This window comes from Phoxinus phoxinus (genome assembly GCF_949152265.1).
Source record: "Phoxinus phoxinus genome assembly, chromosome: 6".
In the NCBI taxonomy this organism is placed as follows: domain Eukaryota; kingdom Metazoa; phylum Chordata; class Actinopteri; order Cypriniformes; family Leuciscidae; genus Phoxinus; species Phoxinus phoxinus.
Window position 1 is genome coordinate 20,026,265 of NC_136881.1, and position 21,567 is coordinate 20,047,831.

The 21,567-nt window shown below is 38.1% G+C and overlaps 1 protein-coding gene across 9 annotated transcripts in view; it reads left to right on the forward strand.

Annotated features, from left to right (window-relative positions):
• The window catches only part of LOC307000411 (MSL complex subunit 3-like), a 240,426-nt gene that overhangs the window by 168,612 nt on the left and 50,247 nt on the right, over positions 1-21,567 (forward strand). For all 9 annotated transcript variants that reach the window (XM_079615983.1, XM_079615985.1, XM_079615982.1 and 6 more), the window contains one exon: positions 10,255-10,565. In XM_079615983.1, coding sequence (XP_079472109.1) covers positions 10,255-10,565 — 311 coding nt within the window. The remainder of the gene's footprint in view (positions 1-10,254; positions 10,566-21,567) is intronic.

The following is a 21,567-nucleotide window of genomic DNA, read 5'->3' on the forward strand; positions in this document are numbered from 1 at the left end:
TGTTTACTATTGTATGTCAATGAGAATATGTTGTTAAATGTATTACATTTTAGATTTCCAAGTTCCGATTTTGTTAAGTGTGTTTCTTGTATAAAAGATATATCAGCCCCCAATTTCGTCAGATAATTCATTATTTTTGTCCAGAAGCCATTCCATGATACCATTATAAGTGTTTGCATGATTGTTGATTAAATGTCTAAAAAGAGATAATGATGATAGTAGTAATAAAAAAATAATAAAAAAAGGACTATAGACTATACATATAAATGTGTACAGAATACATATAAACAAGTACAGTGTGACATAGTGAAACATAATAAACAAAAGTATTTAGGATCGGTGGATTAAGATCCACGTATCTGTTTAAAGAACAGAGAGAGGGTGAAGCATTGAGTCAATATATATATAATATGACAGTCACAAATTTTCCGATGTTACACTAAATTAGAAGAGCCAAGGAGTAATTTTGGAGTCACGGTAGAGCTGTCCATCAATGAAAAGTTTGTCCTCAATTATATTTGCACGTTGATTGTTTTAACGTGACACTTTAAAAAAAAAAAAAGGAGATGATTTAAAACGCTGGACTAACCTACCACTATCACTTGTCGGGCGCATTGTTACAGTTAAAATGAAAAATTTACCACAAGTCAACTATCTGTTCTCAATGCTTCCAACAACTCCCAGCGATAAATGGTTCTAATAATCTCTCACTACTCAAAACTTACAACATAGAGTGAACACAGAACACAACAACAAAACACAAAAACAACAATAAAACAGCAGTAATAATATCAGCAGCAACGACAAATAATAATAATAGTAATAGTAGAAGTATTTAAGTAGTAATAGCACGTATAATAATAATGATAATAATATTTTGTGGTGACGGTAACAGTAATAATAATATCAATAACAATAATAACAGTAATAATACAATAATGATACTAAGGATGGTGATAAGTTGTGTTGACGGTAATAGTAATATCACTAATAATAATATATAATATTAACAAATAGTGATAGTAAAAAAAGTAATAATAATAATAATAACAACCATACACACACCCAACACACACCACACCTCTCCTACTTTCTGTGTTGGTGTGCATATTCTTTCCCTTTTTCTTCCTTTTCCCCTCTCCCCTTCCCTTCTCTTTTTCTTCTTCTCATTCTCAGTACAATTACTATTTGTATGCATGCCTAAGCTAAGGTGGTGCATTAAAAGAAGGTAAAGTGCATTAAAATCAGCATTGGATGCATTAAAATCATGTGTGGTATGTGTTAGGTGACCTGGTCTGGTTATATTTTAGGTATTTATATCACCACCATCATTATCATTTCATTCATCAATTTATTTATTAATTTGTTTCTTTAATCACTTAAGATATGCATTATACCATTACCGTCCTTGTATCAATCAAAATATCATCACATCGCCATCACTCCATCACTGCCAAATACTTCCATGATACTAAAAATATTAATAAAACATAATGTCAATAATTATAGTAATGAAAATACTCAATGTTACTAAAACCTTGTATAAATGTATAATAATAAATGAATACATAATCAGGATGAATGTGTCAGATTTGTAATAATAGAATGAGGTCTGATCTGGAGTGTTGTGGTTCCGATATACAGTTGTAATGAGGTTAAAAATATTCTAGGGAGATGTAGTCTATAAGCATATTTTTCCAATGCGTTATGTGAATAGTGTTTCGGGATTTCCAGTTCAAGAAGATCGTTTTCTTGGCGATGGCTAAGGCTACAAGGAGCATCCTTTTGTTCATTATTTCCTGATTGAGAATTTATAGATCACCTAGTTAGTAGACAGAGTAAGGGAGATAATGGGATGCGGCAGCCCAGGAGGCGGGATAGGGATTCAGTGATGTCTTTCCAAAAGTATTTAATGGGTGGGCAGTGCCATGTGGCATGGATATATGTGTCCAAACAGTTTTGTGAGCAGTGGGAGCAAATTCCTGATGTGAATCCCATTTTAGCCAGCCTTTCCCCAGTGTAATGTGTTCTGTGAAGAGTCTTATACTGTATGAGCTGAAGGTTGGCGTTTTTAGTCATGGAATAAATATTTTTACAAATTTGGGCCCAGAAATCGGTATCAGGAGCAATCGAAAGATCTTCTTTCCATTTGATTGTTGGTAAAGTTATGGTTTTATTTGAATTAGCTATAATTTTGTATATTTTGGAAAGTAATTTTTTGGGGGAGGATATATTAATTAAATCTGCTAAAGCGGTAGGAAGGTGAGCCAGCAGCCATATCACCCTGTAGCCCAAGACTGGTTTCCCACTGAAGCTAAGCGGGGCTGAGCCTGGTTAGTACTTGGATGGGAGACCTCCTGAGAAAACCAGGTTGTTGCTGGTAGAGGTGTTAGTGTGGCCAGCAGGGGGCGCTCACCCTGTGGTCTGTGTGGGTCCTAACACCCCAGTATAGTGACGGGGACACTATACTGACAAAGAGCGCCGTCCTTCGGATGAGACGTTAAACCGAGGTCCTGACTCTCTGTGGTCATTAAAAATCCCAGGATGTCTTTCGAAAGAGTAGGGGTGTAACCCCGGCATCCTGGCCAAATTTGCCCAGTGGCCTCTGTCCATCATGGCCTCCTAATCATCCTCCTATATATATATACTAATTGGCTTCATCACTGTCTCCTCTCCACCAGTAAGCTGGTGTGTGGTGGGCGTTCTGGCGCAATATGGCTGCCGTCGCATCATCCAGGTGGATGCTGCACATTGGTGGTGGTTGAGGAGACCCCCCCTTCTATGTAAAGCGCTTTGAGTGTCGAGAAAAGCGCTATATAAATGTAATGAATTATTATTATTATTATTATTATTAATATTGATATTTTTATTGTTGATTTTGGATAAAACAGCTGATTTGAGTTGCAGATAATTCAAGAATTGATTGCTCCCGATACCGTACTCCCGGACTAAAGGCCATTGCACACAGTCCGAAATTCGCATCCGAAATTTGCGCACGTTAAAAAATAAATACGACCTCACGTTAGGTCAATCACGCTTGCACACTGCCTCCGAAACTTTCGTCCGTCATAAAAAAAATCGAAACGGGTTAGATTTTCTGCCTTTTTCGCATCCGTAACAAGCAGTTTGAATGGTGCTTTGACAATTTAGAGCCACCGAATCACGAATACGAAAAAACGCATACGAAAATTTCGGACTCAGTGTGCAATGGCCTTAAGTAAGAAAATGAAACATGTTGTTAGACTGAAAAATGTGATTTAAATGTGAGATGCCCTTTTGTGCCCATTTATGGAAATTGAGTGTTTTTTTGTTGCTTGTGAAATCAGGGTTACTCAAGAGTGGGGTGAATTCAGATGGGGCCAGATTGGAGTTTGTGATGCGATGATCTTTCCACCAGGCTGTCAGAGCAGAGGCTATTGTCAATGCTTTGAAACATGGGTGGCGTTTGATGGAATGACTAAGAAATGGGATGTCTGATATGTGCAATTTTTCACAGAGTGATTGTTGTCTAACCATATGTCTGACTGAGTGGGGTGAATCCATTTATATATGTATTGAAGTTGGTTTGCTAGTGAGTAGTGGTAAAAATACGGTGCTTCTAATCCTCCTAAAGATTTAGGTTTTTGTAAAGTGCTTAATTTTATCCGTGGTGATTTATTTTTTCCAGTAGAATCGAGTAATGATGGAGTCTTAAGATTTGAACCAATTTAAAGAAGGTTGAGTTGGGATCATTGAGAAAAAATTGTTTTGGAAGTACTGTCATTTTGATTATAGCTATTCTGCCCTGGATGGAAAGTGGTAAGTTGTGCCAGCGGTGAAGGTCATCTTCTAATGTTTTCAGTAGAGGAGTGAAGTTGAGTCCAGTCAGCTCTGACAGCCTGCAGGAAACCTTAACGCCTAAATAAGTGATATGGCCTGTGCATAAAGAAATGGGTGATACCTGGGCTACAACATCCCATTTAGTTTGATGTAGTGGATTTATTCCAATGTATTGCATATTCTGATATTGTAGAGTATAAATCAATGGTTTTAGTTATTTCGTGCAGAGATGATTGAGGATTTTGCAAAAAAGAGTAAAATGTCATCAGCATATAAACTAATCTTATGTTGTTTTTGGGGTGTGTGGATTCCTCTGATGAGTGGGTTCTGACGGATGTCTGCTGCTAAGGGTTCAATGAAGATGGTGAATAAAGAAGGAGAGAGCGGACATCCTTGCCTAGTCCCCCTGTGCAGTGTGAAGCTTTGTGATGTTAGTCCATTGGTTGTGACTGTGGCAGAAGGTGCTGTGTATAGAATTTTAATCGAATTAATAAACGACTCACCAAGGCCAAATTTCTGTAATGTGGTTAATAAGTTGTTCCAATTGACTCTGTCAAATGCTTTTTCTGCATCTAAAGTGACTATAATGGTATTTTCCTGTTTTAGTGATGAATAATGAATTAAATTGTATAATCTGCGTGTGTTGTTGGATGCCTCCATCAACATCGTGTGATGTTGGAGATTAGATTAATCTCTCACTTCTATTGGAAAAATAAAACCGCTAAAATATCATTAGAAAAATTACAAAAGACAAAATCACAAGGTGGTTTAGAAGCTCCAAATTTTCAATATTACTTTTTAGCAAACCAGCTACAATATTTATATAAATGGATTCATAATAAAAATCACAATAACTCATGGATGGAATTAGAACAAAATCAATGTAAAAATACTTCAGTTTCAGATCTCACTTTCCTACCAAAATCAATTAAAAAAATGCACTATTTTAATAATATTATAATTGCATCAACTCTGACAGCCTGGTGGAAAGTAAATACATTTAATAACTCATCACTAACATCATGTAGACACAACCACATCTGGTTCAACCCTGACTTCCAATTGTGCAATAAACCTATAAATTTTCCATCTTGGAAACAAAAAGGAATCTTTTCACTTATTTGAAAAAATCTCCATCACTTATTTGAAATAATCAATTTGTATCATTCCAAACACTAGTCCAGAGGTACAGTCTTGGTGGAGAACAGTTTCTACAATACCAACAAATTAAATCCATAGTTAACCCTCTGGGGACCAAAAACGCGCCGGCGCGTTTTGCTCGTGTTTTTTTTTAGCAATGCAAAATAAACTCAAAATGTTCTGTTAATTTTGATCTTTCATTTTCGTGTTATATACATCAATTGATCCTGTTCAGTTTCTATTTTTTTCTGTATACTCACAAAAAAATAAAGTGTTTTGCTTTTTGCCAAATAAAGAAAAATTAACATGATGCGAGTTCTCTCTGTCAATGAACTCCAATTTGAAACGCGTTCGAAAATGATCTGTAACTCTGCGAAAATTCAGTCAAATAGGCAAACATACCCACGGGCATAAAGCTTGAGATCGCATCTTTCAAATTAAGTAATTTATATTAAAAACAAATATTCTCAGCTTCTGTAATCTGTATGAAAAGAGAGCGATTCCAGTCGAGCTCATTACGAGCTCATTGACTTTAATTCGTTCACGCCTACTGACGGAGCGCGCTATTCACAAGATAATGTATTAAGCGGTCTATGCAAAACAGGTAAACGCCCCCAAGCAAATGCTCTAAGTTTCATCATTCAGTCACCCGTTGGGAAGATGGCACGATACAATAATATTCTTCAACTTTTTTAAAAGGAATGGAGCTTCATCACTACCTATGCCTGCAACTCGGAGTGCGCTTAGCAACACATTCAGAAATCAGAAAGAGTAAGTTGGCTACATATTTACCCACTATTATTACAGATATTTTACAGATATTTTCACAAATTAATATGGAAAACATGTCGATTTTACTGGTTATCTAAGGCCAAATTAGAACCTGGAATTGATATTTTCCCCACAGTGCTAAATGAGAAGAGCCATTAATATTATTAATAAACTATTGTTTTCTAAGTCGGCTAAAAACATCTCCATCTCCGCTGTTAAGCAGATGCGCTTTTAGAGAGAAATGCTCCTTTCATACGCATTACATAATCAGAATGTATTAGCTTTCGATTCGAATTTGTTCGTTTTAAAGTGGACATTTCAAGCTTTAGCCTACATAGGCTATATTTTGTTTCAGTTCTCGCGCTCCAGTTCACGGAGATCATGAAAGCGCGCCTGATTGTTTTATTTTATTTTACAAAAGCACAACGCTTTCTTGTTATTGTGAGTTTACACAAATAAAAGTAGTTGCGAATAATGTATTATTATTTTCTGTATGACCAGAAATGATAAGAGTAGGCTATTTTAAGTTGTTTCCACTGTTGATAGGTAAATGCAAGTGTTCGCATCCGCGGCTCCGTGCCATGTAGTGCGCGCTCCACACTCCACACAAACCCTTGGATATGCGTCAAAATCTTGTGTTTATTTGTGATAATCTTAGCCCTGTATTATTATTGTCTAACCCGTATTATGAATGACATTTGACGAATTGCTTTGTTCCTTTTTTGGATAAAAGCGTCTCTAAATATGTAGCCTAATAAATGTTTTAATAATGATGATAATTATTATTATTATTTGCGTACACAGATCCCAAACACACCGCGTCTTCTAAGTCAGGTGACTGTAAATGCGCAAAAACTGTTTCCATTGCAGTTTTGCGAAATATTCCTTTTTGCACAGTTGGTCGCAATATTTGTGTGCTTTGCAAAGGACAGCTTGGTAAAAGGCAGGACACACCATGGAAATGCCAGGCATGTAATGTTCACTTGTGTCTTCAGTTGAACATTTAGTTCCTCCACATAGAGGAATTACAATATAACAGATTGAAAAACAAAACCTTTGAATCTCTTTGTTTAGGCTGATGGGCCTTTAGCCATTGGGGGAGTGTCTGTCACACCCCGGGTCTGAATCTCATTAATAATGATGGGCCATTACCACTCCCATGCATAACCTCTTCTGACAAAAAAATGGTCTTACAAAGTTTAAATCAATGTATTGTTTTATGTGAACGATTAGGCAGGATGTTTTTCACATCATTTTGAAGCCAGAACTCGAAGCGACAACATCCATTAGTCAAAATTCTTCGGGAACACATATTTAGTATGCGTTTTGTGGTCTATTTCAGCAACTTTCATTTTTATTTTTTTCAATAACCACGCATAAACATTATTCTCTTAAAAATACGAACATGTACATACATGTTGCTCACATATTATGGTAGCCCCGTTTGTGCTATATAGAGTGAATTTACACCTTTGCTATTAACATGTTTATAAATAACTGAAAAAAGCACAAATGTCAGGGCATTTCAAAACATCCCAAGGGCCCCAAAAACACCTTGGTCCCCAGAGGGTTAAATCTAAGATCAACATAATTAATAACCCACTTAATCCCTCTAATTTAATGGAAGATATAATGAAAATTATTAGTTTAACCCTTTCTCTGCTGTGTGCAAAATCTCTGGCACTTTTGAGGGCCTTAACGTGCTCGAAAACTCTTGAAATTTTGCACACAGGTCAGAACCCGCGGCCATCAGGGCCAGGCTGAAGCTGGTACCCGGGCGTGGCAGGGGGGCACGACAGCGCCCCCTGGAATGGGATTCGAACACTTGTCCGTATATCAAACACGCTTGCATGAATTAATATGAAACTCGGTACACATATAGATTTAATCGGGCCGAACAACTTTCCCTGGGTCAAGTTTTACCCCAGCCCAACAGGAAGTCGGCTATTACGGGTTGATTGGAGAACGCTTGCTCTCGCATTTGAAACACTTCTCCTAGAGAATTCATCCGATGACCACGAAACTCGGTCAGCATGAAGTCAAGACATGGAAGATGATAAATTGCCAGGGGATTTTTGATATCTCGAACGGTTTGGCCGTGGCGAGGAAACAAATTTATGATTAAAAAAGGATGCATAAAGTGTGTTATAACTTAGTTATAGTTTTACCTACAGTTACAAAACTCAGCGTGTGTATTGATCTTATCAAGCCGAACAACTTTCTAATTTACAGTCATTAGCTCCGACCAACAGAAAGTCAGATATTGTGGTTTGAATGTGGATTGTGTCTCTCTCTGTCTCTCTGCCATTCTGTGTGTGTGTGTGTGTGTGTGTGTGTGTGTGTGTGTGTGTGTGTGTGTGTGTGTGTGTGTGCGTGTGTGCGTGTGTGATATTTTGGTTGGGTGACAGTTGTAGGTTACAGTTTGACAAGAGTTTATAGTTTAACAAAAGCACAATGTTGTGCTTTATTTATATATATATATATATATATATATATATATATATATATATATATATATATATATATATATATAATTAAAGCTGCAAGCAGCGATGGAGGGCCCAAGCCGGTAGCACCGCCACCCGGTGCCTTTAGTGCAAAAACCACATTCATGTATATGTCACTGATTTCTTACCTTGTGTATGTTACTGTTTTGTTAATAAAAAAATAAAAATAAAATTGTCTATAGACATATTTCTCTTGTCTGTTTGACTGTATTCACTTGTGCCATATTCCAAAAATATCATATTCCTGATATTCACTTTAAATTCATTGTTTGAATAATTTAATGAACATATCCACCATTTGATAACTGGATCAATAAAATATCCCAAAACCCTGCTGTATAAAATAAAGTGTAAAGTCTATACTGATGCTCAAATTTAATATTATAATTAGGGATGCACCGATCCACATTTTTTCACTTCCGATCCGATCCCGATACCTGAATTTGGATATCGGCCGATACCGATACTATTCCGATACCAGAGCTGTGTTTGCTTTAATTTTATTATTATCATTCTTGTTGATTTTATATGATGCTGAAATAAACTCCTCTCAACAGGCAAGTATGATATGTACGCATGTATGTCCCAAAAGGCAACTTGACGTATGTATAAGGTCAGAAAAATAGGAAATCCTGTTAACAGGAAAAATCCCATTCTGAAAACAAATATGCAACTAACGATTTAAAATTGATTGTCATGTCAATATTTATTACATTTCATAACTACATTTCATAACTTCATAAGTCTTGAAAATATAAGAAAAGTGCAAGTGTAAACATCTAACACACACACTATCAATAAAACAGTGTACATCTGAACAGCACAAATTAAGAACACTGGCTCTTGTAGAATCAACAAATCATGTTTTTAAAATGTAAAATATTTGAAAATAAATATAAGAAAAGTGCAATAACTGTAAACATATTTTACTTACACACACACACACACACACACACACACACACACACACACACACACACACACACACACACACACACACACACACACACACACACACACTTACTTACACACACACTATAAATAAAAATGATATTACATGCGCTTCATGAGGCGCGCGGTCTCCTGCTCTGCCGTGCACGCGATACACGGTTTGGAGCACAGTCTCTGTCTCGCGGGCGCGCTCGCTCTAGATTCCGGAGGTTTTAACTAATTCGCGGGCATCAGTGAGTGAGCAGCTATCATGAATGACTCCAGAAGTGATTCCTGACGGCTCCCGTTGTCTTTCTGCCCCCTGGCTAAAAAAATCATTGTGCTCTTTTACGTGGTGCTTTTTTAAATGTTTTATGGCGTTCGTTGTGTTGTACGATGCGAGGGAGCTTCCGCCTCTATGCATTAAGTTACAGCTTTGCAAACATTGCACTCTGCAGTGTTTCCAGTGTGAAGTATTTCCACACAGCGGACATGTTGGTTAGTCATAATGCTGCTCAATGCTATCCTGCTCTAGCTGGCTGCAAACTGCGGAATGGCTTTCCTGAGCGGGGACGTGTCTCATAACTCTGTGTCTCATTGAGCCACGCCTCCGTTCAGGAAATCCATTCCACAGATTGCAGCCAGCTAGCAGACTCGCCGGCAGGAATCACTTTTGGAGTCATTTCAGCAGACAACGTTAAAGCGCAGACATGGCTCATGGATATCGGATATCGCCGCAGGTTGGATCGGGAAAATCCGATACGTGAATTACGCTGGTATCGGCCCCGGTACCGATACTGGATCGGATCGGCCCCATCCCTAATTATAATACCTACATGTCTACCCCTGCATATGCCAGAAGTTGTGGGTCATCTCTGTTACCTTCTCTGTTTGCCTCCGCTGTAATTCAGAGTGTTGTTTTGCATGTTTATGCTTTAGATATTTTTTGCATTATCATAGAATGCATGCAACACAGTCCCTGTCAGTCAGAATGTTTAAAAACTAATGTGGAATTGGTGTTAATGTTAAATCTTTTTTAGAATCTAAGATCAGATAAGAGTATTCATAATTTACATTTTTATTAAAGGAATTTCAGAGAACGTTCCCCCAGCCCTGGCCAGAATCCTTCCACCCCCCAGTCCACAGACAGCCAAGCAGCTCTGAGTGAAACATCCTGTGTCCCTGTCATCATGGCAACACCGCCTAAGCGCAGACGCTGTGGCTACCTGGATTCCGATGCCACACAATCCTTGCGTCGCTCAACGCGTAATACATCCGGAGGGGATCGGGCAGCAGAAGCTGGCGGTGGAGGCAGCAGCAATGCCTCTCCGCAACCAAAGCGAAGGCTTACAGAGGTGCAAACTCCACTACCCAAGTTCTTCCTCAACCTAGAGAAGAGTGAGTCACACTTTCTGTGTCCTGTTTAATTTTTTTTAAATTGTAACTCTGTGCCCAATTTTAAGTTAATTCCAATTAAACTAATGAAACCTGATGCGTTAAGAAAGTGAAAAAAAGCTATAAAAATAAATAAATAAAGTGCCTGATGCAGATACTTTGGATGGGTTTATTATAAGAAAGACACTTGTGTTAGCATTACACATAGCAACACAGCTAAAAGTATTCATAACATGTTGGATCTTTTATTGAATGACACTCACCTGTTGAGACCAGGGACGCGTTAATGCAGGCTTCCAGGGGCCAACTGGCTGCACAAAAATTATAGTTTTCAAATAATCATTTGTAAATATGGGAGTTTGCTGGAGTGACAACAGCATTCTATATTTTAAAAAAGTATAATATAATAAATAAGTAAAATATAATTATAATAAATAAAAATATATGTATTCTTTAAAAAAGTTGAAATATTGACTTAACAAAAATAATAATGAACAATTACCCTTGCACACCTGCAGGTAATAGATGGGTCTGTAGGAGAAAAGACCGAAAAGCCAGTCTAAAAAAAAAAAAAAAAAGTCCCGCACACTATCAGTACTTGCAAAAATATCACAATTGTTTTATTTGCCACAACGTTTCAGTCCCATGACCTTCAACAGGGATATACAAAAACTATAGCACCATCACATTTAAAATCAACTCTTGACCAATCACTGCGAAAGATCCATCAATTATCAGTAATACATCAGTCATCATCATATAAAATGATCAAGCATTTATATATTACATAAACAAATAAATGAAGACAAAAAAACATTTAAATTTAAACCGCAAAAGAAAAATATATCACTCTATAGACCTTATGCACCAGAGGAACAAGTGTGCAGCCATCTTTAGAATATGGTCTTTGACCTTCCGTTTTTGCGGTAGCTCTGAATATTTCTATGCATCGCTGTCGAAGAGTAATTGGCTAGTTGCACGTGGCCGCCATGTTGGATTTCCGAACAGCGAGTGTGCGGATAGACACTTCCGGTTTCACAATACGCCCGGTGCAGGGAGCCGGAGAAAGACGAAAATTACCTCTTATAGTTGTTTATAGAATCAATTATATCACTTAACCTTCTGGGGTCGGCAAAAAGCTTAGCCAGCGCGGTTTGCTCGTTTTTTTTTTTTTACATAGCAGCAAAATAGACCTAAAATACTCCGTCAGTTTTGATCATACAGACTTAAGAAATATGAAAAAATAAGCTGTTAAATGTCTACTTTTTTATGTGTCCACTTACAATCGAAATAAAACATTGTGCTTTTTGTAAAATAAAGTAAGTAAACAGGGAGTGCTTTCTGCCTCTCCGTCTCCGTGAACTTTTTTTAGTTCACGGACGTTAAGCACGTCTCTTAACTTAAACAAAACTCAGCGAATACTATTCACTCAGACATGAGATATATATCTCTATAATCATTTAAGTGTGTATAATATCTAATTCAAAACTAAAAGAAATATTCTCTGTTTATGTCAAGTCAAGTCAAGTCATCTTTATTTATATAGCGCTTTTTACAATACAGATTGTATCAAAGCAGCTTCACAGTGATAACATGAAAATAATACAAAAAAGAATTTCATCATCGTCCACCTTTAAGGCAGATCTATAATATTGTTGAATATTAAATGTCCCCAACTAAGCAAGCCAGAAGGTAAGGCAACAGCGGCAAGGAACCAAAACGCCATCAGGTGACAGAATGGAGAAAAAAACCTTGGGAGAACCCAGGCTCAGTCGGGGGCCAGTTCTCCTCTGGCCAATAAGTGAACAGTGTATGAAGTTCAGAATGAATCAGAGTATTTGTCCAGTTCCGGTTGGTTGAAGTCGGAGTGGAGAGGAGGAGAGACTGGTTGACACTTCAGGTCAGCGGCGTCGTCGTCGTGTCCTGGCGCTGGTCCTTCTTCAGATCTGGATACGGCCTGGTTCCGGTGGACAGCAGTAAACCTCGGGATAGACAGAGAGACTAATATTAGCGTAGACGCCATCCTTCTTATGATGTACCAAGTACATCAGGATTTACGGGAAGTGTTCCCGGTCCAGGCTGTTCTACACTATGCAGCCTAACATTGAATTATAGAAGTCTATAATGTGTTATGTGTATGCTAGGCCGAAGAGATGTGTTTTTAGTCTAGATTTGAACTGACAGAGTGTGTCTGCTTCCCGGACAATGGTAGGAAGACTGTTCCAAAGTTTTGGTGCTAAGTAGGAAAAGGATCTACCGCCAGCAGTCGATTTTGATATTCTAGGTATTATTAACTGGCCGGAATTTTGAGATCGCAGTAGACGTGAAGGACTATAATGCGTTAAGAGCTCGCTCAAGTACTGCGGAGCTAAACCATTTAGTGCTTTGTAAGTGATCAGCAATATTTTAAAATTTATACGATGTTTAATAGGCAGCCAATGCAGTGTTGACAGAACAGGGCTAATATGGTCATACTTCCTGGTTCTAGTAAGAACTCGAGCTGCTGCGTTTTGAACTAGCTGTAGTTTGTTTATTAAGCGTGCAGGGCAACCACCCAATAGAGCATTACAATAATCTAGCCTTGAGGTCATAAACGCATGAACTAATTGTTCTGCATTATTCATTGAGAGCATATGATGTAATTTAGATATATTTTTAAGATGGAAGAAAGCGGTTTTACAGATACTAAACACATGACTTTCAAATGAAAGATTGGTATCAAAGAGCACATCCAGGTTCCTAACCGACGACGAAGACTTAACAGAGCAGCCATCAAGTGTTAGACAGTACTCTAGGTTATTACGTGTGGAAATTTTTTGTCCAATAATTAGAATCTCTGTTTTTTCTGAATTTAGTAGTAGGAAATTACTAGTCATCCAATTTTTTATATCAGCTATGCATTCCGTTAATTTTGTGAATTGGTAGGTTTCGTTAGGTTTTGAAGAAATATACAGCTGAGTATCGTCGGCATAACAGTGAAAGCTAATTCCATGTTTCCTAATGATATCTCCTAATGGTAGCATATACAGAGTGAACAGCAGCGGTCCTAGTACTGAGCCTTGTGGTACGCCATACTGAACTTGTGATTGATAAGACATCTCTTCATTTACTGCTACAAACTGATAACGGTCAGATAAGTATGATTTAAAACATGCTAGTGCAATTCCACTAATGCCAACATAATGTTCGAGTCTATTTAAAAGGATGTTGTGGTCAATGGTGTCAAATGCAGCACTAAGATCAAGTAATACTAATAAAGAGATACAACCACGATCGGATGATAAGAGCAAATCATTTGTGACTTTAACGAGAGCGGTCTCGGTACTATGGTACGGTCTAAATCCGGACTGAAAATCCTCGCAGATATCATTTCTTTCAAGAAAGGAACACAGTTGTGAGGATACTGCTTTTTCTAATATCTTTGACAGAAAAGGCAGATTCGAGATCGGCCTGTAATTGACTAGTTTTGTAGGATCAAGTTGCGGTTTTTTAACAAGCGGTTTAATCATAGCTATCTTAAAGGATTTTGGTACGTATCCTAGAGACAAAGATGAATTAATGATATTAAGAAGAGGATCTATGACATCTGGGAGCATCTCTTTCAGCAGCTTAGTCGGTATAGGGTCTAACATACAGTTGTCGATTTAGATGATTTGACGAGTTTGCAAAATTCTTCCTCTCCTATAGCAATGAATGAATCAAAATTTCCCTCAGGGAGACTACAATGAACTTCCTGATGCGATACTGTATATATACTGCATAGTTATAATTTTTTTCCTGATATTATCGGTCTTATAAGTGAAGAAGTTCATAAATTCATTACTGCTGTGTTTCTTGGAAGCTTCTGGGCTTGAAGCTTTCTTTTTCATTGGTTTAGCCACTGTTTCAAATAAATACCTAGGATTAACTACTTCCTGTTTTATTGCATTAGCATGCTTTAGCACAGGATGGGGAACGTCGGTCCTGGAGAGCCACAGCCCTGCAGAGTTTAGCTCCAACCCTGAAAAAAAACTCACCTAATTGTAGCCTTAATGATCCTAAAGACATTGATTAGCTGGTTCAGGTGTGTTTGATTAGGGTTGGAACTAAACTCTGCAGGACTGTGGCTCTCCAGGACCGTGGCTCTCCAGGACCGACGTTCCCCACCCCTGCTTTAGCACTTAGCTAAGAATTGCTAGCATGTTTTAACATGTTTATAACATGTTTATAACTTAATGGCATATTTAATGTGTTGCTAGTACTGCATCACAGTGTTAAACATGTCACTTCCTGTTTCCAGTAGGTGGCGATATTACTGTAACTGAATATTCTAATGTAGATGTGTTCAGGGCATGACTAATCAAACGTGTGAAATTTGGGGCAGATTGGACATTCCATGCCTGAGTTACAGCAACTTCCTGTTTCATGGCGAAACATTGATATTTGTCAAGCCGCCGAGGACACGCCCTTCGACGAAAACTCAAGATCTTCGCAATTTAACGTCGCAAAGGAATTAAGATTAGACTGGGGTGGCGGTGCCATCGGCTTGGGCCCTACATCGCTGCTCGCAGGTATATATATATAACCGATCACGGAAAGTAGGGACACAAGTTGGTTCTGGGGCATTATACAGGTTCTGAAAGTGTAGTCTCCAAGCTTTCCAACGATGTGTAACACATGGAAATCTGATAATATTTGGAGAAGTTGTGGCCATTTGAAGGTAAGCACTCAAAAAAGCTCAAAGTGGAGAAAATGGCCTCTAAAGATTGTGCAGTTCTCACCTCTCTCTGCTGCTGGGAGTGACAATAGGGCTAATTTACATCTCATTTACATAAGCCATACCCCCTGTAATGCTCCCCCCTGTAAAGCTGATAAAACTGTATAGGCAACTCTTTTGATATCAGATAGAGCCGGCTAGAGCGCTGCATAATAAGTAGCCACGCTGTAGGGCTGGACGATATGGACCAAAAGTCATATCCCGATATATTTAGGCTGAATATCGATATACGATATATATATATATATATATATATATCCTGATATTTTTTCCGCAAAGTGAGAGCAAATGTTCAGTCAAAGTCAAAGCCAAATATAGACTTCACTGTATAAATTATACATTGATTCTTATTAAAGTTCTCAGTCAAGAGCAGTGTGTGATTTTTTTTATTTTTTTTTTATTTTTTTACATTAAATGGATAGTTCTCCCCAAATGTTTAATTGTCATCATTTACTCTCTCAAGTTGTTTTAAACCTGAATAAGTTTCTTTCTTCTGTTGAAGTTATTTGGAAGAATGTGGGTAACCAAACAGTTGATGTACCCCAGTGACTTCTATATTTATTTCCTATGAAAGTCAATGGGGACCAGCAACTGTCTGGTTACCCACATTCTTCAAAATATCTTCTTTTGTGTTCAGCACAAGAAATAAATTAATACAGGTTTGGAACAACATTAGAGTGAGTAAAGAATGACAAAATTTTTGGGTGAACTATCCCTTTAAGGACATGCATGTTTACTATTAGGGCTACAGTCTCTTTAAGACCTGCAAGCGACGCGTCTAATATATGCATTTGACAAGCAGATTTCTCTCAATTTTCTCGGTTTGCTTTCAGTTTAGACATAACCAACTTTCTTTATGTAAACCTTGAGTGTATTTGACAGTATTAGCTCAAAAAGACTCGAAAGATAACTTAGTCCAGTATCCAGGTCGCTATTAGATAGGCTTTTGTGCATGTGTGCGTCGGGTGTTTGCGCTCAGAAAAGCGCTCGTTAGAACAGCGCATCAGCAGCGAATGACATGTTTAACCGGCAAGGCTTTAAAGCACATGCAAATAATGAACTTTTGAGAACTGCAGTGTCCTGATTTCTCTGCGGCTTAAAAAAGCCGGCTTATCCAGTATGGAAATACACACGGACAATGACACGCCCCTACTGCAAGCTAGAATCTCCGAAAAACAAGCCGATTTCAACCTCAAAATGTACGCTTTTAAATATACCAATACTGCTATCTCAAACATGGAGAGGCTTCTTCGTGATCTCAACTAACAGTTGAGAAAAAAAAAAAATAATAATTATTGGTAATATTATTATTCTATACAGAATAAATTATTTAAAATTCAGAGGAGAATAAAGTTAGTGTTAGTTAAAGTTTTAAGGAAAACTAATTTATTGATCTGAAATATAGCATACTCATTTAAAATGAATTCAGGTTTAATTACCAAACATACAATCTTAATTTATTTTAAAGCAAACAATACATTTAAAAGATCTGGGTTACATGCATATTTTGCACACACACAAAAAAAAAAAAAAAAAATATATATATATCCAAAAAGACAAGGCCTAAGATCTTTCTTTATCTTTTAATGGTGGTAGAAAATTGCACGCAGCAATGAAAAGGTTAAAATCTTGTCACTGTAACAGACCAGTAGGAATGAACTAAAAAACATTCACTCTGTTCTGCTCGTTCCTCGCCGTGGACGCGTTATTGCCCGTGCAGCCGTGAGCATTTTAGTTTTATTTAAAAAATAGCGCCATTTTGGGGGGTGGGATTGCTTGAATTGCGACTATTAAAGTCTATTATTCTTAATGGAAAACAACAAAACAGTACAATGACAGATTCGCTTATAGTAGTTTTTACAAAAAATATTCCGTCATGCTCTTCACTCATGATTAATGAAATTGGACTCCCTGTGCTGATCTTTGCTGCGACTTTCGTTCAGCTCACGATTTATTAAGCGGACACGTTCAGGTTTTAATTGTAGGCTAGTGCCCGTTCTCTAACTGAACTAAATGATTTTATCACACACACACACACACACACACACACACACACACACACACACACACACACACACACACACAGAGAGTGAGACTTGTACAACCACAAAATTCAAAAGAGACACAATTCAAACCACAATAGCTGACTTTCTGTTGGCCGGAGCTAATGACTGTAAATTAGAAAGTTGTTCGGCTTGATGAGAACAATATACACGCCGAGTTTTGTAACTGTGGGTAAACTAACTAAATTACAACACACTTTGTGTCATTTTTTAGTCATAAATTAATTTCCTCGCCACGGCCAAACCGGTCAAGATATCCAAAATCCGTCCGCAATGTAACATCCTCAATGTTTTCACTTCACGCTGACCGAGTTTGGTGGCAATCGAATGAATTCTCAAGGAGGAGTATATCAAATTCCAGGGGAATGCGTTTACAAACAACTTCCAACAGACTTCCTGTTGGGCTGGCGTAAAACTTAGAGCACGAAAGTTGTTCGGCCCGATGAGATCTATATGTGTAGTGAGTTTCATATTATTACATGCAAGCTTGTTTTAGATATGGACCAAGTTTTTGGACCCCATTCAAGGGGGCGCTGTCGAGCCCCCCTGCCACACCCAGGTACCAGCTTCAGCCCGGCCCTGATGGCCGCGGATTCGGACCCGTGTGCAAAGTTTCAAGAGTTTGACCACGTTAAGGGCCCCAAAAGTGCCAGTGCACATGGCAGAGGAAGTGTTAAAATAAAGCCCCCCTCCCCACAGACACAGAGAGTGTCAGAGAGAGACTGGCATAATTCTCAGATTTTCTCCCAAAAAATGACATTCAAACCAAAATATCTGTCTTCCTGTTGGTCGAAGCTAATGACTGTAAACTAGAAAGTTGTCCGGCTTGAGGAGAACAATATACATACCGATTTTTGTTACTGTAGGTAAACCTAATACCTAAAGGTGGCGCTACTTAGCCCCTCACCACGCCCGTTTCTGAAACTTTGCACATGTCTACTAGCTAATAGATGTAATGTGTCTGTCGAGTTTCATGCAATTTCAAGCATGCTAAGAGTCTCAAAAGCATTAAAAAAAATAATATTAAAGTTTGATGCATTGCCATGGCAACAGTATTTGAGATATAATCCTTTCACAGCTCTACATCTGCTGTGTGTTTACATTATACATATAAAGTTTGAAGCAAATCAGGTAAGAATAAGAGGGTGATTTCAAAGAATTTTGAAAGTGACACACTTCCTGCTGCCAGTTAGTGGCACTATAACTTTGACTCACAATAGTCATATCCACGTGATTGGCCTCTTACAACGAACACACTACTGAAGTTTCATCAAGATCAGTAAATGTATACAGAAGTTAATACACACTTCCTGTTTTCCTTATTCGCCTGAAATTTGTTTCCTCGCCACGGCCAAACCGTTCGAGATATCAAAAATCCCCTGGCATTTTATCATCCCCAATGTCTTGACTTCATGCACACAGAGTTTGGTGTTCATTGGATTAATTCTCTAGGGGGAGTATTTCAAATGCCAGAACATGCGTTTCCAAACAACCCTAAATAGCCGACTTCCTGTTGGGCTGGCGTAAAAAGTAAAAGCACGAAGGATATATGAACCAATGAGATCTATACGTGTACCAGTGATGCGCGGGTCAATGTATAAACAACCCGCATCCGACCGACGTTTTCAACTAACCCGCCCGCAACTCGGACCGCAAAAAAAAGAAAGAAAATATTGTACCCGACCTGCTTCCTGACCCGCATTTTTTTAAAGTAACTAAATGCTCATCGTAGCGTCATTGGGTCTTAGACGTAGGAACTAGGGGTGCGCATTTTTCTGAATGCTGTATGATATAGCCTAGTGTTTTGTAATAAAGGCTTGATTTATTATTTTATTTCGTTTCATTTTCTTAACAATTAAATGCTGCATGTGTTTATCCAGTCTAATCGAAGTGTGCGTCTCTCCCCCGGCTTTCCCAACAAAAATCCCGCCCCCTCTCAGAAAATACATAAAACTGACATTACTGAGCTATATGCGTTTAAAAATAGTCTTTTAAAATGGCACAATGGCATTGCTCAGTTCAACGTGTTGGGAAATCGGGCATTTTGTCCCGCGTCAGCTTTTATTCAAAAGTTAATAACGCGCTGTAAGGTATATGCCTCGGACTCTGGGTCCGTATGAATTAGCTCAAATGATCTATAGGGAATTTTAATAACTAATCATGAATATGATTAATATTTTGCATATTACAGTTACATTAAATTATCGAAATTGAAACTGTATAGATTATATGAATATATGAATAATCGATCATAACGTCTTATAATTCCTCATTCATATATCAATAATCTTATTTAACTTCGATTATGAGACAACCTTTAAGGGAAATTCATGTAATGATCAAAGAGGTGTTTGTCCCGCAAAATCATCAAAGATCAATCCATCAATCCAAAATTAATCAAACATTAATTTTCCTGTGTTTATAAAATTAAACTACCTTAATGTAGTGCATACTAAGAGCGGGTAGCTTTGGATCTATCTCATTGACTCGTATTTATTAACTTTCAACAGTCAGAAACAGTCATAATATATGGTTTTAATAAATGCACAACTACAGAATATATGGACTACTCAAGATACACCGATTATATATGTTTGTACATATCTTACATGTGGACAAACAAGACACGAATAACAGATAAGAGAGAGAAGGTGAGAGAGATAAAGTTCTGGGGAGGGGCGCGCCGTGCCGAAGCACGCGCTGAGGTTGTAGAGAGAGAATGAGAGAAAGAATGGTCACGAGTGACCATAGAACGGCACAAATCACAGAAACCTTGAGAGACATCAATGCATCGAACCTAAAACATTAAAACTCGTTAGAGTGTGATACTTGCAAAAAGGATCGTTGTGTGAGTGTGGCTGAGACCGGCCTGCGTGTGCTCGCGGAGCAGAGCGCGCGTTCTCGTGCTGAGACGCGTTCTCTCGTGAAGCTTCGGAGCAGGGCGCGTGCTCGTTGCCAGAGCACGTTTTCGCGGGAGCTTTGAAGGCTGGTTGAAAGTGAAGTTGCTGAAGGAATTCAGGCTTCGTTCGTTTCACTCTTGGGTAGAAGCGAACAAAGTGGAATTTGAAAATGAAACAAAAACTGAGATAAAGAAAATAAAAGCAGACGGACTCCGGAGGAGTCGATATCGCAGACTGTTCACATGACTAGGTCGGGTAGCAAGAGCAGGAAGGGAAGGGGAGTTTTGGGGGAGCTTTGGCTTTTTAAAGAATGTATAGCTCCACCTTCGTTTGGCGCGAGTAGCCAATAACCTTCAGTGATTCGAAAGCGGGAAACTCTCTTTGTCCTGTCAGAGAAGAGACCCCCTGCTGTATAATTTATGATAGGGCTTTTAGTAATTCCTATGACTGGGAAGAATTCATATCGAAATAATCATATCATTGCAGTCTATTATCGAGATTCAACTCCGTCAGGTCTTAAGATTCAAAATGGTATCAAACACATCATTTTCAGATTATATGATAACAACGTTACATAAAATATACAGATTAGAAGCATTTAGATTTTGATTAAGTAAGGAATAATTGACGACAGGCCGTTGAATTATTATAAAAATAATGCACACCCGAGGTGGTAATGCGGTCACGACGCGAAGCGGAGTGGCCGTTACACCTCGGGTGTGCATTATTTTTATAATAATTCAACGGCCTGGAGTCAATTATTCCGCTTATACTACAGTTACCACACCTCGAAATATTGTTCAGATTATGTATTTCAAGACGTTTGTAAAGTTTTTGTCATTAAAACGCTCTTGTATGTAGGACTAATTCCTTGCGCATCTAAACCCTTGCTCCGTTGCTAATTCCAAAACGTCATTTTAGAGTTAGTAACGGAGGTTTGAGCCGCTGATAGCAGAGTAATGCTGGACACACACTTAACCACTGACACATTCTCTGACTGTGAACGCAGCAGATTTTAAACACCACTGTGAACACAGACTGAACGCGCTGAAAACGCGTGCATGATCAGTCATAACATAAGTATCAAATTACATTCATAACCGGCCTTAGAGAGAAGCATGTGCGTCAATATTATTATTTATGTATTAATTCAATTCGTTTTAATTAATTCGTTCATTTGTTTTTTCTATTAGTGACAGTAGACTAGACTAATAAATGAAACACAAAGCCCTTTTAACAAGTATAGGCCTATCAATTTTATTTATTTGTTATATTATCTTCAATAA